Source organism: Syngnathus floridae, unplaced genomic scaffold, assembly GCF_059516105.1.
Source record: "Syngnathus floridae isolate MCC-2025c unplaced genomic scaffold, RoL_Sflo_1.0 HiC_scaffold_389, whole genome shotgun sequence".
NCBI classification, from domain to species: Eukaryota; Metazoa; Chordata; class Actinopteri; order Syngnathiformes; family Syngnathidae; genus Syngnathus; species Syngnathus floridae.
This window is the reverse complement of record NW_028284324.1, coordinates 1-25,107: the sequence shown is the minus strand read 5'-3', so window position 1 is coordinate 25,107 and position 25,107 is coordinate 1. Positions and strand designations below refer to the sequence as shown.

The window sequence follows — 25,107 nt, the reverse complement described above, 5'->3', positions numbered from 1 at the left end:
GGGAGAAAACCGGAGTGCCCAGAGAAAACCCACGCGGACTTTTGATTGGGTGGGATTTTTGATTTGACGGTTTTTATTGCCCCAGAAAATAGATGTCACCCTAATTCAAGTGCAAACTTACTTGATGCATGGGAAATAAAACAGAAGAACGCACGGTAGATTTATCATGTTATGACACATTAAATCAAACAGAATGTGCTGTCCTCACTCCGGAGCGTCTACTTTTCCACCAGCGAATCATCAGACTTGGTTGTCTTAAATGCCGATTTATTGACGAATGGCCTCAAACCATTGCCCTCTTAAGACCATCGTAAAACTGAAATACAAAAGAAAGAAAACACCGCGTGAAACGATCGTTAGCTTGTAGCATGTTGGCTAACGTCACTTCGACACGTAAATAAAATGAACATACAATCGTCTCGTGCTGAGTAAAACACTTACACCAAGCATCCACAGGAGGGCGGGCTTAACCATTAAATAGAAAATGACGTTTCAACACGAAGCAAAGAGGGCAGAACAAGAACACATCAGAAAATCAAATGAATGACAATTATACCATCCGTCCGTCCCTACCGCTTGTCCGCACAGGCATCGCGGACATGTCGGAGCCTATCCCAGCTGTCATCGGGCAGTAGGCGAGTAGAGTTCAAGGATCTTGCGGTCTTGTTCACGAGCAAGGGCAGGATAGACCGCGAGATGGGTGATGCTACAAGCGGCCAAAATGGGTACACCCTATGTCTCTCGGTTGGCCTGCGAACGCCTTGGGATCGATTCCCCGGGATGAGCTGGACAAAAGGGGAGGAGGATGGGCGCCCGTCCTAAAGGTGCTGCCCCCAGATTTAAGTGATAGAAGATGGATGGGAAAATAAGAATGAGGTATGAACGGGAATTGTCTTTTAATTTTTTATTGTTTTTATGTATTTTTCACAACAGGATATGCATAAATTAAACAGAAGAATAACGCATGGTGAATTAATCATAATAGTAATAGTGAAAGAATGAAAAGAACGTATGGTAAATGAATCAGAATAATAATAATAACGCATGGTAAATTAAACAGAATAATAACGCATGGTAAATCAAACCAAAGAATAATGCATGTGAATAACTTTGAATGCATGATAAATTAAACAGAATAATATAAATGCATGGTCAATAACATGATGCATGGTCAATAGAAATTTAAATAATCAAATCAGAATATTTGTACTGAGACCACCAGCAACTTGGACTCATCGAGAGTCATTCCACACCCGGACACCATCACGGCAGGCTGCCACTCCAGATGCAAGACTCACTGAGAGTCATTCCACACCCGGACGCCATCACGGCAGGCTGCCACTCCAGATGCAAGACGCACTTTGATTGGATAACGCGCCGTGGGCATCTTACACACAAAGCTGTTGAGTCGCACGCAGGACATCTTTCTCCATTTGCCAGTCTGAAAGTCAAAATCAGATGATTTCAAACAGTTGGGCAGGTGTTGACAAATAACCGCACCCACCTGGCTCAACGTGGCCACGCAATTCTCCAACAGGCGGGCGGGATCTCCCTTAGCCCAGTTGGTGAAGGTCACCTTCTGGCGGTCCGACCACATGAATCTGCCCTTGACGACCAGGTCGTTCAGTCCGGTCCACGCGTCGCCCGTGCCTGCAGAGGACAGACAGCAACAGAGCTCTCATGCGCTTCCCAGATATCGAGTAGTTGTGACGGAAGACCGTCGGGCGTTGGCGCACGCACCAAAGTTCATGGCTTCTTGCAGCCAATCTCGCTCCGCCTCGGAGCGTATGGACACCAGTTCGGCACAGACGCTCCTGCAGGCGTGTTGAGCACCGTACCACGTCTTTTGATCATCCAAACGTTTGTAGCAGAAGCCCGCAAACTCCTCCCAGTCAGGTCCCAAGCATCTGGGCTCTGCACGCAAGATGCCGTCACATCAAGTGTGAAATGCCTTCTATTCTGGACATTCTACTCACCGTTCTCAGCAAAGGCGTAAGAAGCCGTTTTGCCATCGTATCTGCAGACAGTAAAGTGAGAATGAGCCGGGCCTCTATGAGCCGACTCGGCGGTGAGAGCTGACCACTCACTCAACTAAAGTGATCCCGTTCTCGGTGTAGATGAGGTCGGCGTTTTGTGGCGGCGCCTTCAGCAAAGTCACAGCTCCTCCGATCTCGTTCCGAATGATACCCGCGTGAATAGCGGCCGTGCAGATGTTTGAGTCCTGCACTCAGAAAACGTCTCAGACAAAGCCGCCGGAGGGTCGTTCAGTATTTACATACCTGGTTGTAGATCGATGTTCCGTAGACAATGTGGGGGGCTTTGCCGCAGCCCGGTGGGCAGTGGACCCTGCGGAAGACAACGTGGGAGTTGGGAGGGGAGGCTTCACCGCCAAGAAACGTCATGTCGGGTCTGACTCACGTCTTTGAACTGGTGAACTTGGTGAGGCTTTTGAAATTGCTGGCACAGGTGATGTCTGAGGGTCAAAAGGGCAAATCAAAGCACATTTGAAGCTGGTTTCCTCACAGCGCTCAGAGCGTCCGAGTGTTTGACTCACGAGCGGTGTCGTCAACGGCGCACCCCAAGACATCAAAGCGAATTCCGATATTCACTCTGTAGTCGACTGGCAGGAGGCGGACGTACCAAGTGGACACAGGCGTGGCTAATAGATGAGTCCCCAAAAAAAGCTAGAAGCAGAACATGTGCATGTTTGCAATGACAAGAGCATGGGTTGCCTGACCGGCCGGCTGCTTACCTTCCCGTCTGGGTGGGTATACCAAGTCTTTCCGTCAATACTGATCTGCATCTCAAAATTGGGGACCCATTGCTTCACTTCTATAGTACAGATCTGGGTCACGATGGCTGTCACCTTTTTCATCTGACCAAGGTTCACCTGGATCCAGCTGCCGGCTGGGGAGGTGGCAAGGCAATCCGTTGCTCGTGACACCACGGTACCAAAAACAAAGACAATTACGGTCTGCAAGCTGTGATTTTCTTTTACGTACACGTTTTGGACGGTTCCCAGCATCCGCTGCCTCCGAGACGCGCTTTGTCAAGTTTGGCCTTGTTCCTAGAGGAAGAGGCTGAAAAGGCAGAGTCTGGGATGCTCTCGTCAGCTGTCAGACTGTCAAGACACACTGAGGAAAGACACAACGTTACTCAGTTGACACACATTCAATGATCGTGCCACCCGTCCCTTGCCAAAGCGCTTTCAGGGCATAACAGTAAGTGCCCACCTTTCTTTACACAGCTGTAGACAATGTGCAAGTATTTGGAGACGTGAGGGCAGGAATCAACTTCCAAAAAGTAAATGGGGAATTCTGGATGGTTGTCACACTTTCTCCTGTAGTCAGCGAGGTTGCCTTCCACTGAGCACGTCTCTGCAAGTGACAACACTCAGAGGTTATTTCCGAACGCGCTCTCGAAGCTCACTAGCATGATGTATATTCGAATGATATTGATCACGTGTCAATCCCGGTGCATATTGATAATGAAGTATCGTAAGGCGTTAAAACGCAGACAGAAATGCCCAGCTCACATTTCGGTCTGACCACAGCAGCTCCAGGACACCAAGCCAAAGTCAAGGTCGCCACTCGAAGATCCTTGTGTCTTACCATTTGTTGCGTCGCCATTTGGACAGACGTCGCTACGCCTCCGCCCGTAGAAGGCTGACCGGATCCGGATGACTCGTTCTTCGGGACATTTCAGAGTTCCCCGATCCTCTTGGCAGACAATCTTTTTCATGTAGCCTGTGAGAGCACAACCTTGTTCTCTCTCTCTCTCTCGCTTCTATTCACAAAAAACATTTACGGCAACTTACCGTCATTTGGCGGCAGGGGTTTTGACGGTTTTCCTACAACCGGGAACCAGAACGGGGATGTCATGACACACGAGATGAGGGTCAGCGGAGCATCGCCTCTTACCATTTCCTCTTTTCTTGCACACGTAGCCATTCGTGTTGTCGCACGCGTCGACGTTCCAGTGGCCGCTGCCGGTGAGGAAGTAAAGACATTTGCCCCCATCGGTGTCACCTGGAGGGAGAACATCTGAGATCTAAGCGCCGGTCCATTTCTCCAAACTGCAGCCGACAAACATCCACGCCCGACCTGCACTGAAGTGGACGTAAGAGAAGGGGTCATCCCACTTGCCGCCGTCAAGCTCGATCGTTTCATTGGCGCCCAACGACAAAGCGGGACCGGTCTCCAGAGCCTTGAAGTAACCTAACAATATGGAGCACAATGGTCATTCAGAAATGTGCCTGGAGAGAGAACATCTGACAAACATCCACGCCCGACCTGCACTGAAGTGGACGTAAGAGAAGGGGGATCCGTCAGCCCACTTGCCGCCGTCAAGATCGATCGTTTCATTGGCGCCCAACCACAAAGCGGGACCGGTCTCCAGAGCCTTGAAGTAACCTAACAATATGGAGCACAATCGTCATTCGGAAATATACCTCAAGGGAGCAGAATGGCCAAAGACAGATGCCAGGCATAATCGACAAATGGCCAGCCTACCGTGTACAAAGTTCTGCTCGTGCGAGTCGGTGATGCTGAGCAGGTTCCCTTTCTGCCGCTGGCAGTCGTCTTGGGCCTCGTTCCAGGTCTTGGGCTTGCGGTTGATCAGGTAGCAGAAGTCGCTGGAGGGGTCGTCCAGCCACCAGCCGCATTTGTCAGTCCAGCCTGCGAGCGAGACGGACGGCGGCGGTGCCGGACGCCCACCTGGCAGCTGTCGAGGCCCTCCGTGCTTGGCTGCAGGGACGCGGGGCCAAATATGAGCATCGCGACACACCGTGTGTGGGAAATGAGTGTTTGGGACGTTTTGGACCTTTTTTGCAGAAGAATGGCCTGGTGGAACTCCGGGTGACATCATGGAGCTTTCCATTAGATGCCAGTCGTTTACAGTCCATGGAGGGGGCGCTGTCCCACTCGCTGTAGTCCTGCATGCCAAGCCACAACGTTGTATGGTTGCAATCTATCCTCGTCACGTGACATTCTCGGTGCAACTTATTGACATGATTCATCTTTAGACTGCCATCATCAACTTACATGATATTTTCCGTTCACCCCCATCCTTTGTCCCACAAGAGGCATCATTGCTGATTGCTTGTGAGCTTGAGGAAAGGAAACAGAGTTTTTGAACCATCAGCGCCAAGCCCGTTGAATGTGATCAGGGACCACCTCCGCCCTCGTCGATACGCGTTGGTGCTCACCTGCCAAAAACTGGGCCTCGCCATCTGAGTGGGCGCTGGCCAGGTGACCTCCCCACACACGGCAGAAATCTTCAGCTTCATCGCAGTCTTTTAGCATTTCCTCGTAACGATAGCAGTAATCGCCATACAGGAAGTGGCCATCGTCGCAGGAGGAAGCTGAAGCCGCAAACAACATTTTGTAGCAAACCATGAGGGGATGGTGAAAGTGCAAACAAGCGCACTGCAACTCACTTGCCACGAGAGCAGAACCCCCTTTGGGTAAACACCTCTCTTTATCCGGGCAGACTGTAAACAAAGGCCCAGTTACGTTTTTCTCCTCTCAACGGCATCATTACGTCGGATGCTCAGGCTTACAGTCCACCGGCCGCATGCACATGTACGCCAACGAGGAAGCGCAGGAGCCAGATCTCCACTTGCCAGGCTGCCTCCAAGCCCCTTGGTTGACGTAGACGCAGGAGGCAACGTCGGTGCTGTCGAGACAAGTCGCGAGAGACCCACGACCGACAATGGGCCGAGATGGAAGATTGGGCATGTTTTCCTTCTCTCGAGTGCCCTTAACAAGGAAAGCATGCAAAGTTGAGATTTCTTACCTCCCAGGTTGATTTGAGGCCCAGTTGGTGAGTGTCAGCATCTCGCCGTCAGACCAAGTCAGGTTTCCGCCCACAAAGTCACACCAGACGTCGTCGCAATTCTGGGCCGCGAGAACAAAAAACGATCAAGGCGGTCGCTCCAAGAGTCCACGGCCGCCAGTGCGTGCGTCTCACCAGAGTGGAGAGTCCCAGCCAGAAGGGGGTCTTCTTGCCCATGGCGTCCTTCACAAAGTCTTCCTCGGCCGAGGAGGTGATGGAGACCAGGTCGCCGCCCTGCCAGACGCAGTCTCGACGGGCCCCCAGCCAACCGTTGGGGGCCTCCACCTTCTTGTAGCACCAGTATTCGTACTCGAGCCATCCGGGATCACAGAGCTTGGCTGAGGGCACAATTTGCGGATCAGGCGGACACATTTGGCATATGACGACAAGACGGTGTGACTTGAGCGCCCCGCTGCAACTTCTTTTTGCCAAGATCAACGGAGCAGGACATTTACTGGCCGTTGCAAGTGTGTGTTGTTTGAGGCGTATACATTGCGACGCACAGTTCAAGGCGACTTACCATGGAGAGGAAACGGCGAAGGTGCCGTCACTCCTGCAAGAGCAAAGACAGACGTCAACGCGTGATGACAGCCGGTGGAGCGTCACATCTCATTTACCCTTTTTCGTTTTCTTGCACATGTAGCCTCGCATGTGGGAGCACCTGTCGGCCTTCCAGTCGCCGCTGCCGGTGAGGAAGGAAAGACAGGTTTCCCGAGAGCTGGCATCGGCGTCACCTGGGGGGAGACAAGATCTAAGCGCTCCTCCGTTCCTCCAAACGACAGACGTGCTTCCGGACCGACCTGCGCTCGAGCGGATGTAAGCGAACGGGGATCCGTCAGTCCATTTGGTGTCGTCTTCAGTGATAGAGGTGTTAGCACCCAACCACAGAGAGGGCGCGTTTGCCAGAGCCTTGACGTAACCTTTGGAGCCGAGGCAAACAACGAACGGTTGGAAACGGCTTTCAGAGAGACACTTTACTCAGCGGCTCATTGAGCTTTGTGCTCGAGCCCATACTTTGCTTGAATGTGTTTTTGCTTTCCGAAAACGAGCGGTCGTGGCCGCCAATATGTTGTCCTCAAGCCAGCACACAGAACAAACGTATTGTGAGGTTTTGTTGGGAACGTCTTGGCAGAATGCCCTTTCGGAAAATGTTCCAACTCCCGAGAGGGCCATTCGTCCGCACGCTAAATTATCCCTACGGCAAAGGTCCGTAGGATCAATCATCGAACAATCGCCTGTTTGTAACGTCTCCAATCAATCCCAATGCGGCACATTGCCCAACCGGGGAACGACAGAATTCATTCATTCATGTGTGGACAGAAAGGAATGGCCAGCCTACCGTGTACAAAGATCTGCTCGTGAAAGTCGGTGATGCTGCTCAGGTGTCCTTCCAGCCGCTGGCAGTCGTCTTGGGCCTCCTTCCAGGTCTTGGGCTGGCGGACGATCAGGTAGCAGAAGTCGTTGGTGGGGTTGTCCAGCCACCAGCCGCATTGGTCAGTCCAGTCTGCGAGCAGACAGACGGCGGCGGCGCTTGAGATTATAGAGGCGCGCGCTTGGCCGGGCGGGCGGGCGGGAGGGTGACAGCAGACGGCGTGTCTACCGGACGCTCGCCCACCTACCCGGTTGGCCAACCAATGGTGGCAGCTGTTGAGGTCCTCGGCGCTTTGCTGCAGGAAAGGGCGGGGGCAAATATGAGAGCGCAGCGCATGACGGGAGAAGGGTGCAAAGTGAGTGTAGGCGTGTTTGACGTTGGGACCTTTTTGGCACACAAATGGACCTGTGAAACAGGAAGACAAATGGACTGATTTCACATCCACACTTCCATCCACCAATCCACAGTCACCATATTTGGCTCCTATCCGGTTGTAGTCCTGCGGATGACATTTTGGACAGGACTTGAGCTTGCTGCATTTGATCTGGTCAGCTTCCCACCACCATCACTCACATGACGGTGTCGCCCTTGTACCTTCTCACATTTAAGATTCACTTTGTCAGTTTCAGTTTATCGGTGGCCAAACACTATGTACATTCAAAAGACGTACATTGTGCCCTCCCTGGCACTTTCAAAAACGGTCTCCAAGATGAGCGGTCAGAAGGCCAGGACTTTTACCTGCAAGTCTTGCACGTCCTGGATCTCATGGTGCCAGGGACCTGCCAACTCAGCTCGTGCAAAACGACTTTTTCAAAGGCATGTCACTCACCAAAGCTGTTCCGTCAGTCCACTCGTAGTTGCTGTTGTTCTTCCTCTTGAGTCCCACCCAAGCCCAATTGTCATACGTGTGACCTTGAGGAAAGGAGAATAAGAGCTTCAGTCCAAGAAGAGCTTCAGCCAAATGATGCCCGTGGTCAAACTTTGCGGGACTGGACGACAAGTGCGCTTCCCCTTGAGGCTCACCCAACATGAATCGGACCTCTTCCTCAGAGTGGACGCTGGCCAGGTGGCCTCCCCGAGCGAGACAGTACCTCTCGGCTTCCTCCCAATTTAGACGATTGGACCGTGGTGTAAAATGATAGCAAAAATCGCCATACTGCATGTATCCATCGTCACAGTCGGAAGCTGAGGCCACAAAAAAAAAAGCAACATTTTGTAGGAAACCATGACAATAGAGGCGGTGAAAAGCGTGCGACAACTCACTCGCCACTACAGCAGCACTGGCTTTGCGGGCACACGTCCGCCCAGCCGGGCATTCTGGGGGGGGGGAAAGACTTTTACAATTGCGCTTCTCTCCTTCCAAGGGCAACGCAGACGTGCAGTGCAGGCTTACTCAGCGGCCGCTCGCAAACGTACGCCAGCGAGGAAGCGCAAGAGCCAGACATCCACTTGCCAGGCTCCCAATAAGCCCAACGGTTGACGTAGGCGCAGGACGCAACCGAGGTGCTGCCGAGAGAATTCGAGTTAAGGCGAGACACACAACCAAAAATGGGCCAAACTGGAAGAATGGGCATGTTTGTTTCTCTCGAGTGACATCAACGTGTGCCCACCTGACAACGACAGCGTGCCATGTTGTGACTTCATTCTTACCTCCCAGGTTGAGCTGAGGCCCAGTTGGTGTGTGTCAGCGTCTCGCCGTCGGACCAAGTCAGGTTTCCGTCTTCAAAGCGACACCAGATGTCATCGCATTTCTGAGAAGGAAAAAACCCACAATCAAGCTCGTCGACGGAGTAGCGCTGCAGAGCCCACGGCCGATTGTGCTTGCGTCTCACCAGATTGGAGAGTCCCAGCCAAAATTGGGTCATCATGGTCTTCTTCACAAAGTCTTCCTCGGCCGAGGAAGAGATGGAGAGCAGGTCCCCGCCCTCCCAGATGCAGTGGTGACGGGCCCCCAGCCAACCGTTGGGGGCCTCCACCTTCTTGTAGCAGCTGGCGTCGTACTCGAGCCATCCGGGATCACAGCGCTTGGCTGAGGGCACAATTTGGGGATCGGGCGGGCGGACAGATCAGAGGACACTGATGGAATACTTTATGTAGTTCCACACGTGGGCGTTAGGTGGTACTATTGGGGCATCGCAACCAACTGCACATCTCGTCAGGGGAGACAACGCCCTTTGTCACCTTCTGGGTTCGAAGACCAAAAGAAACAAAAGCTTGTCTGCCCTTCATTCTCTGGTCTGTCGCCAGCAACCTGGGGCTAATTCTGTTAGCATAAAAGAAGCACTTTGTTTGTTTTGGCTTTGATTTGGATTCCGCCCCCCCCCCCCCACGCCAGATTTTGGTCAAAAGAAAAGTGTGCAACTCAAAATTAGTATTGAGCCCGATCTGGGGGGGGAAATGTGCGTCAGAAAATATAAAATATGCATCTGAAAAAAATAATTGAGGTGAAACCTGAAAACAGTTTCTTCAAAAAAAATTACCAAGGCGAAGCAAAACTAGTTTTACCTCGAAAAAAACTTTGCATATTCAAATCTTGGAAAGTAAATTGTGGTGATTAAAAAAAAAAAAAATTGCAGAGGCAAAGCAAAACCATTTTCAACGCGAAACGCTATAAAATTCAAATACGCCCCGCGATTCACTGGGAGATATAAAAGACACACTGAAATTAGAGTCTCCTAATAGTCCTACTGAATTTTGGAACTAAATTAAAAGAAAACATCTTTGCCAAAAATGATTGCTGATGCAACTAGATCACTTATGACAGAAACATTACAACGAACAGTAACTGTGTAAAAAGCTTCTTTTCGTGTGCGTGCGTGCGTGCGTGCGTGTGATGAGAAAATCGACATATTTCTGCACAATAAGTTAGCGATATTGTTATGAAGTCTGCAACAGCCGTCAATGGTTTGCTCGCAGTACTTTATATTAAGTACTATGCTAACAACTAAGAGCCACTAAAAGCCGTCACTTGGCTAATAGTAACAAGACGATGATCATTAAGTAAGAGAACAGGATCCCACATAAATAAAAATAACGATTGAAAGCCCACGTTCACCTCTAAATGATTAGAAACTATGAATAACATGCCAAAGGCTCGATGACGTTTGAACAAGAAATCTACTCCGCCGCATGCACTGCAAAATTGACAACGGGATAAAGTCATTGCGCTTATCTCGTCCCGTTCCACTTTCAAGCGGCAGTTTACGTCACCGAGCTCCATAAGCACACTTCAACATGTTACTTTTGTTACCACAAATAAGAACAAAGGTTCTAAGTTGTATACAGCAACAACATGGTGGTTCTTTTTTTTTTTTTTGGTGCTCCGAGTCTCCGAATAATCAGCGTTCTAAAATGTTCACAAGAGTCTTTGTAATTCACCCGTGTGATATTGCAATAAAGTCGTTCATCTCGGGCACCGGAACGGAATATAAGCAGATGCAGTTATGATAACTCAGTACCCGCCGACAGCGGTATTGTTTTAGCAACGAACTCTTCACTTTTTTATATTGACGAAAGATAAGATTGCTTACCTGAAGCGCAGCTCCAAAATATGCTCATTGTGAGAAGAGACCATTTGAGTCCCCTCCACATGTTTAAAGAAAATCGCTTCGCTGAGGGTCGGAGCGATTGCAGTCAGGAGGGGGGGGGGGGAAAATTTAATCCGCCTCACTGAAAGTCTCAGCTGGAGGAGAGGAAATGATGGACGTCCAGTCAGCCTGCGACAAGCCCGAAGCAGGCCGCTCCCTCAGATACGTCACGTGGTGGTCGGTGGATTCCAATTTGTGATCAAGACGAGAATGCAAAACATTTTACATTCAAGCCTCTCAGAATTAGTGTTGATTTTCAGGGAGCACAAAAGTTTGCCACATCATCTTGTGGCTCACTTTTTTTCTTTTTTTTTTTTACCAAGGCATGCTTGGCTTTCCCCCACGACAGTTTCAAAGTCACCCTCCAATATGGCAGAAAGGCTTCATGCACACGCGGCGTCCTGTGCTGCTTTTATGTTTTTTTTTTTTGCCAAGAGTCGAAGCGGAAAAACATTGTGGTCCGACAGCTTCAAGGCTTCTTCCACAACGATACATTTGTTTAAGGAGCACAAAGACAGATAGTTGTTCACGGGCCAAACTGATAATGACGAATACAAAGTATCCACTTAGGTGGTTTTCCCGCCGCGGTCGCCGTTTACAGGAGCGACACTGGTGAACAACACAAGAAAATACGCATTTCAACTTTTGGTGCATAATAAAATTAGCAAACCGTTGCAAGCGTTAAACTCCACCGACATCATCTTCCTCTTCAGCCATACTACTTGTGTAAATGAACACACCGAATCGCCCGATACGAAGACGGTCCACCGCGACGACCCCGCCCTGCACCGGTGGGAGAACGTGGGAAAGATGCCGGGGCCCAACAACAACCTGCGAGCATCTGTGCTTCTTTTGCCGCCATGCACATGTGCGCGTGTAGAAAGGATATGTTGCTCTCATTGCTCCGAGAGTGCTTCGAATGCAACATCTAGATTTTCAATGTGCTGCGAAGATTTTGTGAGCTGTTGAGTGCAGATTCTTTGGGTGGGATTTTTGATTTGACGGTTTTTATTGCCCCAGAAAATAGATGTCACCCTAATTCAAGTGCAAACTTACTTGATGCATGGGAAATAAAACAGAAGAACGCACGGTAGATTTATCATGTTATGACACATTAAATCAAACAGAATGTGCTGAGCGTCTACTTTTCCACCAGCGAATCATCAGACTTGGTTGTCTTAAATGCCGATTTATTGACGAATGGCCTCAAACCATTGCCCTCTTAAGACCATCGTAAAACTGAAATACAAAAGAAAGAAAACACCGCGTGAAACGATCGTTAGCTTGTAGCATGTTGGCTAACGTCACTTCGACACGTAAATAAAATGAACATACAATCGTCTCGTGCTGAGTAAAACACTTACACCAAGCATCCACAGGAGGGCGGGCTTAACCATTAAATAGAAAATGACGTTTCAACACGAACCAAAGAGGGCAGAACAAGAACACATCAGAAAATCAAATGAATGAGAATTATACCATCCGTCCGTCCCTACCGCTTGTCCGCACAGGCATCGCGGACATGTCGGAGCCTATCCCAGCTGTCATCGGGCAGTAGGCGAGTAGAGTTCAAGCATCTTGCGGTCTTGTTCACGAGCAAGGGCAGGATAGACCGCGAGATGGGTGATGCTACAAGCGGCCAAAATGGGTACACCCTGTGTCTCTCGGTTGGCCTGCGAACGCCTTGGGATCGATTCCCCGGGATGAGCTGGACAAAAGGGGAGGAGGATGGGCGCCCGTCCTAAAGGTGCTGCCCCCAGATTTAAGTGATAGAAGATGGATGGGAAAATAATAATGGGAATTGTCTTTTAATTTTTTATTGTTTTTATGTATTTTTCACAACAGGATATGCATAATAAATTAAACAGAAGAATAACGCATGGTGAATTAATCATAATAGTAATAGTGAAAGAATGAAAAGAACGTATGGTAAATGAATCGGAATAATAATAATAACGCATGGTAAATTAAACAGAATAATAACGCATGGTAAATCAAACCAAAGAATAATGCATGTGAATAACTTTGAATGCATGATAAATTAAACAGAATAATATAAATGCATGGTCAATAACATGATTTATGGTCAATAGAACTTTAAATAATCAAATCAGAATATTTGTACTGAGACCACCAGCAACTTGGACTCATCGAGAGTCATTCCACACCCGGACACCATCACGGCAGGCTGCCACTCCAGATGCAAGACTCACTGAGAGTCATTCCACACCCGGACGCCATCACGGCAGGCTGCCACTCCAGATGCAAGACGCACTTTGATTGGATAACGCGCCGTGGGCATCTTACACACAAAGCTGTTGAGTCGCACGCAGGACATCTTTCTCCATTTGCCAGTCTGAAAGTCAAAATCAGATGATTTCAAACAGTTGGGCAGGTGTTGACAAATAACCGCACCCACCTGGCTCAACGTGGCCACGCAATTCTCCAACAGGCGGGCAGGATCTCCCTTAGCCCAGTTGGTGAAGGTCACCTTCTGGCGGTCCGACCACATGAATCTGCCCTTGACGACCAGGTCGTTCAGTCCGGTCCACGCGTCGCCCGTGCCTGCAGAGGACAGACAGCAACAGAGCTCTCATGCGCTTCCCAGATATCGAGTAGTTGTGACGGAAGACCGTCGGGCGTTGGCGCACGCACCAAAGTTCATGGCTTCTTGCAGCCAATCTCGCTCCGCCTCGGAGCGTATGGACACCAGTTCGGCACAGACGCTCCTGCAGGCGTGTTGAGCACCGTACCACGTCTTTTGATCATCCAAACGTTTGTAGCAGAAGCCCGCAAACTCCTCCCAGTCAGGTCCCAAGCATCTGGGCTCTGCACGCAAGATGCCGTCACATCAAGTGTGAAATGCCTTCTATTCTGGACATTCTACTCACCGTTCTCAGCAAAGGCGTAAGAAGCCGTTTTGCCATCGTATCTGCAGACAGTAAAGTGAGAATGAGCCGGGCCTCTATGAGCCGACTCGGCGGTGAGAGCTGACCACTCACTCAACTAAAGTGATCCCGTTCTCGGTGTAGATGAGGTCGGCGTTTTGTGGCGGCGCCTTCAGCAAAGTCACAGCTCCTCCGATCTCGTTCCGAATGATACCCGCGTGAATAGCGGCCGTGCAGATGTTTGAGTCCTGCACTCAGAAAACGTCTCAGACAAAGCCGCCGGAGGGTCGTTCAGTATTTACATACCTGGTTGTAGATCGATGTTCCGTAGACAATGTGGGGGGCTTTGCCGCAGCCCGGTGGGCAGAGGACCCTGCGGAAGACAACGTGGGAGTTGGGAGGGGAGGCTTCACCGCCAAGAAACGTCATGTCGGGTCTGACTCACGTCTTTGAACTGGCGAACTTGGTGAGGCTTTTGAAATTGCTGGCACAGGTGATGTCTGAGGGTCAAAAGGGCAAATCAAAGCACATTTGAAGCTGGTTTCCTCACAGCGCTCAGAGCGGCCGAGTGTTTGACTCACGAGCGGTGTCGTCAACGGCGCACCCCAAGACATCAAAGCGAAGGCCGACATTCAATCTGTAGTCGACTGGCAGGAGGCGGACATACTGGGTGAACACAGGCGTGGCTAGTAGACGAGTCCCCAAACCAAACTAGAAACAGAGCACGTGCATGTTTGCAATGACAAGAGCATGGGTTGCCTGACCGGCCGGCTGCTTACCTGCCCGTCTGGGTGGGTATACCAAGTCTTTCCGTCAATGCTGATCTGCATCTCAAGTACGGTGTACCGTTTCCTAACGTCTGTATTACAGCTCTGGGTCACGAGGGCTGTCACCTTTTTCCTCTGACCGAGGTTCACCTGGATCCAGCTGCCGGCTGAACGAGGAAGGCATTACATTGCATGGGACACCAAATTACACACAAATAAGGTCGGCTTTTTTAACTGCTTTTTTAACTAACACTTTTCGCTCAGTAACCAGCACCCGCTGCCTCCGAGATGCGCTTTGTGAAGTTTGTCCTTCATCACAAAGGAAGAGGCTGAAAAGGCAGAGTCTGCGATGCTCCCGTCAGTTGTCAGACTGTCAAGACACACTGAGGAAAGACAAACGTTAGTTACATTGAAGGGATGCTCAGTTGACACACATTCAATGATCTGGACACCCGTCCCTTGCCGAAGCTCTTTCTGGGCACAACAGTAAGTGTCGGGATGTGAAGCCCACCTGTCTCTTCACAGCTGTAGACAATGTGCAAGTATATGGAGGAGACACCAGGGCAGGAATCTGAATCCGAAAGGTAAATGGTGCAAACATGATCGTTGTCACACAGTGTCTTGTAGAAAGAGAGGTCCACCGTGCACGTCCCTGCAAGTTACAACACACCGGCACCCGTTTGACACATGGGCACTTCTGATTTTGTTAAGGAATCAAGGTATTTTCAATTGATATCAATCACGTGTCAATCAATCACGTGTCAATCGCAGGCCATTTTGATAATGAGTTCCAACACTTGTGAAAACGCAGCTACAGAAATGCTAAAGCTCGCATTCCTTCAGTCTGACCAACGCGGCTCCAGAACGCCAAGCCAAAGTCAAGGTCGCCACTCATGGATCCTTTTGTCTTACCATCTGTTGCGTTGCCATTTGGACAGACATCGCTACGCCTCCGCCCGTAGAAGGCTGACCGGATCCGGATGACTCGTTCTTCGGGACATTCAAGGGTTTTCCAATCTCCTTGGCAGACAATCTTTTTCATATAGCCTGTGAGAGCACAACCTTGTTCTCTCTCTCTCTCTCTCTCGCTTCTCTTCACAAAAAACATTCACGGCAACTTACCGTCCTGTAGCGGCAGGGGTTTTGACGGTTTTCCTACAAGCGGGAACACGGATGGGGATGTCATGACACACGTGATGAGGGTCAGCGGAGCATCGCATCTCACCTTTTCCTCTTTTCTTGCACACGTAGCCATTCGTGTTGTCGCACGCGTCGACGTTCCAGTGGCCGCTGCCGGTGAGGAAGGAAAGACATTTGCCCCCATCGGTGTCACCTGGAGGGAGAACATCTGAGACCTAAGCGCCGGTCCATTTCTCCAAACTGCAGCCGACAAACATCCACGCCCGACCTGCACTGAAGTGGACGTCAGAGAAGGGGTCATCCCACTTGCCGCCGTCAAGCTCGATCGTTTCATTGGCGCCCAACGACAAAGCGGGACCGGTCTCCAGAGCCTTGAAGTAACCTAACAATATGGAGCACAATGGTCATTCAGAAATGCGCCTGGAGAGAGAACATCTGACATCTAAGCGCCGGTCCATTTCTCCAAACTGCAGCCGACAAACATCCACGCCCGACCTTCACTGAAGTGGACGTAAGAGAAGGGGGATCCGTCAGCCCACTTGCCGCCGTCAAGATCGATCGTTTCATTGGCGCCCAACCACAAAGCGGGACCGGTCTCCAGAGCCTTGAAGTAACCTAACAATATGGAGCACAATCGTCATTCGGAAATATACCTCAAGGGAGCAGAATGGCCAAAGACAGATGCCAGGCATAATCGACAAATGGCCAGCCTACCGTGTACAAAGTTCTGCTCGTGCGAGTCGGTGATGCTGAGCAGGTTCCCTTTCTGCCGCTGGCAGTCGTCTTGGGCCTCGTTCCAGGTCTTGGGCTTGCGGTTGATCAGGTAGCAGAAGTCGCTGGAGGGGTCGTCCAGCCACCAGCCGCATTTGTCAGTCCAGCCTGCGAGCGAGACGGACGGCGGCGGTGCCGGACGCCCACCTGGCAGCTGTCGAGGCCCTCCGTGCTTGGCTGCAGGGACGCGGGGCCAAATATGAGCATCGCGACACACCGTGTGTGGGAAATGAGTGTTTGGGACCTTTTGGACCTTTTTTGCAGAAGAATGGCCTGGTGGAATTCCGGGTGACATCATGGAGCTTTCCATTAGATGCCAGTCGTTTACAGTCCATGGAGGGGGCGCTGTCCCACTCGCTGTAGTCCTGCATGCCAAGCCACAACGTTATATGGTTGCAATCTATCCTCGTCACGTGACATTCTCGGTGCAACTTATTGACATGATTCATCTTTAGACTGCCATCATCAACTTACATGATATTTTCCGTTCACCCCCATCCTTTGTCCCACAAGAGGCATCATTGCTGATTGCTTGTGAGCTTGAGGAAAGGAAACAGAGTTTTTGAACCATCAGCGCCAAGCCCGTTGAATGTGATCAGGGACCACCTCCGCCCTCGTCGATACGCGTTGGTGCTCACCTGCCAAAAACTGGGCCTCGCCATCTGAGTGGGCGCTGGCCAGGTGACCTCCCCACACACGGCAGAAATCTTCAGCTTCATCGCAGTCTTTTAGCATTTCCTCGTAACGATAGCAGTAATCGCCATACAGGAAGTGGCCATCGTCGCAGGAGGAAGCTGAAGCCGCAAACAACATTTTGTAGCAAACCATGAGGGGATGGTGAAAGTGCAAACAAGCGCACTGCAACTCACTTGCCACGAGAGCAGAACCCCCTTTGGGTAAACACCTCTCTTTATCCGGGCAGACTGTAAACAAAGGCCCAGTTACGTTTTTCTCCTCTCAACGGCATCATTACGTCGGATGCTCAGGCTTACAGTCCACCGGCCGCATGCACATGTACGCCAACGAGGAAGCGCAGGAGCCAGATCTCCACTTGCCAGGCTGCCTCCAAGCCCCTTGGTTGACGTAGACGCAGGAGGCAACGTCGGTGCTGTCGAGACAAGTCGCGAGAGACCCACGACCGACAATGGGCCGAGATGGAAGATTGGGCATGTTTTCCTTCTCTCGAGTGCCCTTAACAAGGAAAGCATGCAAAGTTGAGATTTCTTACCTCCCAGGTTGATTTGAGGCCCAGTTGGTGAGTGTCAGCATCTTGCCGTCAGACCAAGTCAGGTTTCCGCCCACAAAGTCACACCAGACGTCGTCGCAATTCTGGGCCGCGAGAACAAAAAACGATCAAGGCGGTCGCTCCAAGAGTCCACGGCCGCCAGTGCGTGCGTCTCACCAGAGTGGAGAGTCCCAGCCAGAAGGGGGTCTTCTTGCCCATGGCGTCCTTCACAAAGTCTTCCTCGGCCGAGGAGGTGATGGAGACCAGGTCGCCGCCCTGCCAGACGCAGTCTCGACGGGCCCCCAGCCAACCGTTGGGGGCCTCCACCTTCTTGTAGCACCAGTATTCGTACTCGAGCCATCCGGGATCACAGAGCTTGGCTGAGGGCACAATTTGCGGATCAGGCGGACACATTTGGCATATGACGACAAGACGGTGTGACTTGAGCGCCCCGCTGCAACTTCTTTTTGCCAAGATCAACGGAGCAGGACATTTACTGGCCGTTGCAAGTGTGTGTTGTTTGAGGCGTATACATTGCGACGCACAGTTCAAGGCGACTTACCATGGAGAGGAAACGGCGAAGGTGCCGTCACTCCTGCAAGAGCAAAGACAGACGTCAACGCGTGATGACAGCCGGTGGAGCGTCACATCTCATTTACCCTTTTTCGTTTTCTTGCACATGTAGCCTCGCATGTGGGAGCACCTGTCGGCCTTCCAGTCGCCGCTGCCGGTGAGGAAGGAAAGACAGGTTTCCCGAGAGCTGGCATCGGCGTCACCTGGGGGGAGACAAGACCTAAGCGCTCCTCCGTTCCTCCAAACGACAGACGTGCTTCCGGACCGACCTGCGCTCGAGCGGATGTAAGCGAACGGGGATCCGTCAGTCCATTTGGTGTCGTCTTCAGTGATAGAGGTGTTAGCACCCAACCACAGAGAGGGCGCGTTTGCCAGAGCCTTGATGTAACCTTTGGAGCCGAGGCAAACAACGAACGGTTGGAAACGGCTTTCAGAGAGACACTTTACTCAGCGGCTCATTGAGCTTTGTGCTCGAGCCCATACTTTGCTTGAATGTGTTTTTGCTTTCCGAAAACGAGCGGTCGTGGCCGCCAATATGTTGTCCTCAAGCCAGCACACAGAACAAACGTATTGTGAGGTTTTGTTGGGAACGTCTTGGCAGAATGCCCTTTCGGAAAATGTTCCAACTCCCGAGAGGGCCATTCGTCCGCACGCTAAATTATCCCTACGGCAAAGGTCCGTCCGCTAAATTATCTAACAATCGCCTGTTTGTAACGTCTCCAATCAATCCCAATGCGGCACATTGCCCAACCGGGGAACGACAGAATTTATTCATTCATGAGTGGACACAAAGGAATGGCCAGCCTACCGTGTACAAAGATCTGCTCGTGAAAGTCGGTGATGCTGCTCAGGTGTCCTTCCAGCCGATGGCAGTCGTCTTGGGCCTCCTTCCAGGTCTTGGGCTGGCGGACGATCAGGTAGCAGAAGTCGTCGGTGGGGTTGTCCAGCCACCAGCCGCATTGGTCAGTCCAGTCTGCGAGCAGACAGACGAAGGCGCTTGAGAGCACAGCGGCGCGCGGGCGGGCGGGCGACAGCAGACGGCGTGCAGACGGCAGTGCCAGACGCTCGCCCACCTACCCGGTTGGCCAACAAATGGTGGCAGCTGCCGAGGTCCTCCGCGCTTGGCTGCAGGAAAGGGCAGGAGAGCGTCAAATATGAACAAAGGTGTGGCGTGACAAAAGAGAGCGCTCGGAACGTTTGCACCTGTTTTGCAGACAAATGGCCGCGTTACTGTGCAGAGGCAGGAACTGAGCTCCCCAAGAGCAGTTGGGAACGCGCAGTCTCCCACGGTGTTATTCTTCAACGCTTGGTAGTCCTGTGAACAACATGAGTGTTGGAACCCCCCCTTTTTGGTAGGGTAGAAAACTGTTTTTTGAGTGCTGACTCCGAATCATTAACTGCTCTCCCCTCTTACCTTTTTTGTGCAAATGTGGCCAAGAATCTGTTTATACACAACCTTGTAAGACATGGACCCCTATGCACTGACTAAACAGTTTGCAGAGTCGACCCCGGAACCTGTTCACCCCACTCCCCATCCCCTGCTTTGGAGCAATAAGGGTCTTCGAGGAGGTAAAAAAGTCAGCATGATGGGTTTCTCTGCTCTCAAGCTGTGTTAGTCTTACCTTAAAAACCTTTCCGACAGTTCCGGCAGCAACTTCCGGCCGAACTCTGACGAAGGTGGAAGTTGCTGCCGAAACTATCTGAAAGGTTTTTAAGAGAAGACAAATTTCGACTTTCCCAGCTAAGCTTACTTTTTCAAAGGCCTTAAGCATTTCACTTACAAATTCTGTTCCGTCACTCCACTCGACCTTCTTGCGTCCCACAAAAGATGAATGTTGGGTGTACGAGTGACCTTGAGGAAAGGGCAAGAAGCGTTTCAGCCAAATGATGCCTGTTGTCATGTTTTGTGGGGACGACGACGAGGGATGCATATCATTAGAATGAACATTCCTTTTCGATGCTGATGTTTATCAATAGCGTTCTCCATACTTTATACCACATGTGTCAAACTCAAGGCCCGGGGTCCAGATACTTTTTATTCTTTAATATTTGACCAGTTTTTACTCGTCCGATTTGAAACCGAGTTATATGTCAGTTTGTTTTGTAGCTTTTACTGTATATGAGGTGCTCATACATGTATTTGGGTTGACGGTCGGAATGGCCCTCCGAAAGAAGCTATGACTACAATTTGGCCCGTGAAAAAAATTGAGTTTGACACCCCTGCTTTTTACTGTATGTAATTTGAAGATGTGATGAGAGATCAAATATTTTTACAGCTCTTGTATTTTACTGTGGGGGGCATAACAACAAACTGTGCTCAGTGCCAATGTACACGTCGTGCAACAAGTCATCTTTATCTTTTAGCGAGAGTGAATGGGGATTCTTTGGTGGCTGTACAGAAAAAAAACAATAAAGGCCAGATATATTAGCGCAGTTCACGACAACACAGCAAGGCCTAACGATAGACTATAGCATGGTTAATTAAAAGCGCTGCAAGGATTCGTTGAAGATGCGGTGTTTGTGTTAGCGTTAGCCGCGCCGCGACAAACATAGCAAGCCTACTTACCTTGACTAAAGCACGGTTAATTAAAAGCGCTGTGCGAATTCGTCGAAGATGCGGAGTTTGTGTTAGCATTAGCCGCTCCACGCAAAGCGTCAAACACTGGGCGGTCTTTTAGCTTTATCCCATGAGCGAGAGCACTGTAAGCTAATGCTTCGTAGGGTTGCGTGTGTTTCTCCTAACCCCCTTGGTAGCAACTACTTTGACAAACGGTGCAGTGAGTTGTCTGTCACTTTAATGAAGCTTTTTATTATTCAGCTATTTATTTCCTTATTATTTGATCTACGTTAAATGTTTGTGGTATTGTTCGTAGAGAATCTTTGTGCTAGCGGTCCGCGGTATGCATCCCTACTAACGACTGCTGCGGTTCGTCTTGGTGCTCACCATACACAAATTGGGCCTCTTCCTTGGAGTGGATGCTGGCCAGGTGGCCTCTCCGAGACCGACAGAACTTCTCGGCTTCCTCCCAACTTTTGGCCTCACCCTCGTAATGATAGCAGTAATCGTTATACAGTAAGTCGCCACCGCTGCAGTCGGAAGCTGAGGCCACAAAGAAAACATTTAGTAGGAAACAAGCTGGTGACTGTGGATAAAGACGCGACTCACTCTTCACTGCTTTGAAGGCATAACCTTTGCGGGCACACGTCCGCCCAGCCGGGCATTCTGGGGAGGGGGAAAAAAAAAACGTTTACAATCGCGCTTTTCTCCTTCCAAGGGCAACACGGACGTGCAGTGCAGGCTTACTCAGCGGCCGCTCGCAAACGTACGCCAGCGAGGAAGCGCAGGAACCAGACATCCACTTGCCAGACTGATCATGAGTGCCTTGTTTGACGTAGGCACAGGAGGCGACGTCGGTGCTGTCGGGAGAAGTTGTGTAAGGTGGGACACATAACCAAACTGGAAGATTGGGCATGTTTGTTTCTCTCGAGCGGCATCAACGTGTGCCCACGACTGCATGTTGTGACTTCATTCTTACCTCCCAGGTTGATCTGAGGCCCAGTTGGTGTGTGTCAGCGTCTCGCCGTCGGACCAAGTCAGGTTTCCGTCTTCAAAGCGACACCAGATGTCATCGCATTTCTGGGGAGGAAAACCAAAAAAAATCAAGCTCGTCTGCAGAGCCGCCGCTTGTGCTCACGTCTCACCAGATTGGAGAGTCCCAGCCAGAAGTGGGTCATCATGGTCTTCTTCACAAAGTCTTCCTCAGCCGAGGAAGAGATGGAGAGCAGGTCCCCGCCCTCCCAGACGCAGTGATGATGGGCCCCCAGCCAACCGTTGGGGGCCTCCACCTTCTTGTAGCAGCTGGCATCGTACTTGAGCCATCCCAAACCACAGATGTTAGCTGAGGGCACAATTTGGGGATCGAGCGGGCGGACAGATCAGAGCACACTGATTGGCTGAGAATACAGTTAAGGAATAATCTACTCAATCAGCTTCAAGGAATGTTTCGCAGAACATTTTGCGCAATGGAACGGCAGCTCAAAAACAAAACTAAAGTGATCATTGTCGCCGTGCGTTCGCATTCCAAGCTCTACCTATCGCCAGATAAAACAAACCGGGAGCCGGCTTGGAGGACTTTGAGCGAGGAACTTGGCACCAGCGGTATGTTGACTTTTTTCAGCTATTGGGAGCATTGTTACGTTCCCATATTGCGAATTGCCAGCCACTCCGGCCAATTGTCTGACAATTGAAAAATTTGCATTGTTGTTCAATAAATATTCAAGTGAATAAGTTCCAATCGATGCACTTCTATTGACACCGTCAACTGCTTTTGGAAAGGTAACATTACATTTTGGAAGCAATTTGCCCAACGCTGCAAACCGTGGCCGAGGGAGGCGGGCACTGAGTCAAGAGGCGGAGACCAAAGATGCGTTTTAAGATGAGTCTTTTGAAAATGGAGAAAACAAATCCAACTCGGCTGATCTGCCAAATGCGAAATGTCACATTTTGTTCTTGTGACAGTCATTGGACACTTTGTAAGTTTGACATGACCCGACCAACCAATTTTTTATTAAAAAATGCAAACATTAGGTGAACATTTGTTATCTACAATTTTTTTTTTTCGGTTGAGAAGCATTTTTTTGTCTGGCATCTTTTCAACACAGAGTTTACGGCGACTTACCGTTGTTGTCCGAAGGCGCCATAGCATCTGCCACTCCTGCAAGAGGAAACGCAAAGACGGACGTCAACGCGCGATGACGGTCAGTGGAGCGTCACTTCCTCCTTACCTTTTGCTCTTTTCTTGCACATGTAGCCACTCTTGTGGTCGCACGCGTCGGCTTTCCAGTCGCCGCTGCCGGTGAGGAAGGTAAGACATTTCTCGTCGTTGCCGTCATCTGGAGGGAGACCAGATCTAAGCGTTCCTGCGAACTGCAGCCGACATACATGCTTTCAGACTGACCTTCAAATTCTTTGATTTTCTTGAACAGTGAGCCGTCAGTCCACTTGGTGTCATCATCGTCAAATGGGCTTTTGACGCCCAACCACAGAGGGGCATCGTCATCATTCAGCGCCACAGCCTTGATGTAACCTTTGGATCAAAGGAGAACGTCTCTCCGGACCACACTTGCAATACAACTCGATGGGTGTGGCGCATTTCACGACAGCTGCAGCCGTTGTGAAATGCACTACGCATTGGATAACAATACTGCAACAAAGACGGTGAAAATGATTCCACACAAAAAAAAGCAGCAAAGCAACTCTTGCCATCCACACGATGTGGGCCTGCCTTCTTTTGCTCCAACGATGGGCACGCCGCTTTTGAAGACGGCGTCTGTAGTGTTGCCGTTTTTCTCGTACAACTTACAAGAGTAGCAGTAAGAATCTTTTCATCTCAGGTTCACTGTAACCTCCTCCTCATCCATTTTCTTCTCATTCTATTCCTACGAATTGGAAAACAACGAATGGCCAGCCTACCGTGTACAAAGGTCTGCTCGTGTGAGCCGGTGATGCTGAGCAGGTTCCCTTCCAGGTGATGGCAGTCTTCTTGGGCCTCCTTCCAGGTCTTGGGCTGGCGGACGATCAGGTAGCAGAAGTCGTCGGTGGGGTTGTCCAGCCACCAGCCGCATTGGACAGTCCAGTCTGCGAGCGAAACGGACGGACGGACGCCGCATGAGCGCACAGCGGCGTATCGACGGCCAGTGCCGGACACCCGCCCACCTACCCGGTTGGCCAACCAATGGAGACAGCTGTCGAGGTCTTCCGCTCTTGGCTGCAGGGAAGGGCAAAGTGGGGGGGGGCAAATATGAGCAAACGTGTGCCGCGACAGAGTCCAGAGGGAGCGCTCGGAACGTTTGCACCTATTTTGCAGACAAATGGCCGGTTTACTGTGCAGTTGCAGGAACTGAGCTCCCCAAGAGCAGTTGGGAACACGCAGTCTCCCACGGTGTTATTTTCCCTCTTTTGGTAGTCCTGTGAACAACATGAGCGTGTTGGGACTCTTGACGTGCAGGTTTATTGTTCAAACAAAACACGGCAAACTCTAAAAGTAAAAATATCATAAAAACAACATAAACAAATAGCCCCAAGGCATTGACGCGGTCATAAACCTCCTGTCAATCCCGGCAATGTTCAAATTCACCGCAAGTTTTATAGAGTCCCTCTAGTGGCGTGGAGGGCAAATGACAACAACCCAAAAATAACACTAGAGGACAAAAATACAGAGCCCATTGCGGACCAAGCCCTTCCCCCTGGCTAAGCCTCGGTTCACAACAAAGTGTCCGATCAAACTGTTTTGCGTGCTGTGACAAATCCCCAGCGCACGACGGCGCCGCCATCCTCGTTCAAAATAGTTTGCACAGCGTGTCATCGGGCTGCTCTGCTCTCGCCCTCTTTTAGACATTTCCCCTCTTGAAACCGACATTTCTTTGTCCCCTTGTTGCACATAGCTATTGCAAAATAACTTTCTCAAATGCTTTCAGCATTTCACTTACAAATTTTGTTCCGTCACTCCACTTGTTCTTCTTGAGTCCCAAGAAAGACGAATACGGGCTTTGTCCGTGACCTTGAGCAAAGGCGACAAGACAGCCAAGTCAAGCTTTGTGGGACTGGACGACAGGTGGGCTTCGTGTCGGTGCTCACCATACACAAATCGGGCCTCTTCCTCGGAGTGGACGCTGGCCAGGTGGCCTCCCCGATCGACACAGAATCTCTCAGATTCCTCCCAGCTTTTAGCCGATTTCTCGTAATGATAGCAGTAATCGTCATACAATAAGTTGCCCTCGCTGCAGTCGGAAGCTGAGGCCACAAAGAAAACATTTTTAGTAGGACACACGGCAAGCTGATAAAGATGTGCTGCAACTCACTCGCCACTACAGCAAAACTGTCTTTGCGAGGACACGTAGAGCAATCTGGGGAGGGGGAAAAAAAAAACCGTTTACGATTGCGCTTTTC

General features: G+C 50.5%; 2 protein-coding genes across 3 annotated transcripts; both read right to left on the bottom strand.

Moving 5' to 3' along the window:
• Positions 1-889: 889 nt before the first annotated feature.
• On the bottom strand, positions 890-11,662 carry LOC148377094 (C-type mannose receptor 2-like). 2 transcript variants are annotated; one of them, XM_088368328.1, is made up of 37 exons: positions 10,738-11,662; positions 9,040-9,236; positions 8,858-8,958; positions 8,601-8,713; positions 8,471-8,524; positions 8,231-8,392; positions 8,037-8,119; positions 7,613-7,706; positions 7,455-7,502; positions 7,175-7,339; positions 6,636-6,755; positions 6,453-6,569; positions 6,356-6,388; positions 5,971-6,173; positions 5,797-5,897; positions 5,561-5,676; positions 5,438-5,491; positions 5,207-5,362; positions 5,043-5,107; positions 4,822-4,933; positions 4,512-4,745; positions 4,293-4,412; positions 4,104-4,217; positions 3,921-4,028; positions 3,818-3,850; positions 3,612-3,746; positions 3,234-3,377; positions 3,003-3,134; positions 2,753-2,907; positions 2,555-2,684; positions 2,419-2,473; positions 2,280-2,346; positions 2,088-2,221; positions 1,977-2,017; positions 1,741-1,914; positions 1,505-1,650; positions 890-1,441 (listed from the first exon to the last, which is right to left on the bottom strand). In XM_088368328.1, the coding sequence occupies exons 1-37, from the start codon at positions 10,796-10,798 to the stop codon at positions 1,295-1,297; spliced, it is 4,224 nt and encodes a 1,407-aa protein (XP_088224454.1). In that variant the 5' UTR covers positions 10,799-11,662; the 3' UTR covers positions 890-1,294. The 2 variants fall into 2 exon arrangements, with proteins under 2 accessions (XP_088224454.1, XP_088224453.1); XM_088368327.1 differs by having other exon boundaries at positions 7,592-7,706; positions 10,738-11,661.
• A 933-nt stretch (positions 11,663-12,595) lies between these two features.
• On the bottom strand, positions 12,596-25,095 carry LOC148377093 (macrophage mannose receptor 1-like). The gene is made up of 45 exons (XM_088368326.1): positions 25,020-25,095; positions 24,796-24,951; positions 24,648-24,718; positions 24,015-24,126; positions 23,879-23,926; positions 23,632-23,796; positions 23,117-23,245; positions 22,944-23,051; positions 22,838-22,873; positions 21,861-22,057; positions 21,695-21,795; positions 21,463-21,575; positions 21,325-21,381; positions 21,103-21,258; positions 19,940-20,010; positions 19,362-19,473; positions 19,236-19,283; positions 18,967-19,131; positions 18,428-18,547; positions 18,245-18,361; positions 18,148-18,180; positions 17,763-17,965; positions 17,589-17,689; positions 17,353-17,468; positions 17,230-17,283; positions 16,999-17,154; positions 16,835-16,899; positions 16,605-16,725; positions 16,304-16,537; positions 16,085-16,204; positions 15,858-15,971; positions 15,675-15,782; positions 15,572-15,604; positions 15,362-15,496; positions 14,961-15,101; positions 14,701-14,832; positions 14,462-14,616; positions 14,264-14,393; positions 14,128-14,182; positions 13,989-14,055; positions 13,797-13,930; positions 13,686-13,726; positions 13,450-13,623; positions 13,214-13,359; positions 12,596-13,150 (listed from the first exon to the last, which is right to left on the bottom strand). The coding sequence occupies exons 8-45, from the start codon at positions 22,963-22,965 to the stop codon at positions 13,004-13,006; spliced, it is 4,230 nt and encodes a 1,409-aa protein (XP_088224452.1). The 5' UTR covers positions 22,966-23,051; positions 23,117-23,245; positions 23,632-23,796; positions 23,879-23,926; positions 24,015-24,126; positions 24,648-24,718; positions 24,796-24,951; positions 25,020-25,095; the 3' UTR covers positions 12,596-13,003.
• Between the last annotated feature and the right edge of the window lie 12 nt (positions 25,096-25,107).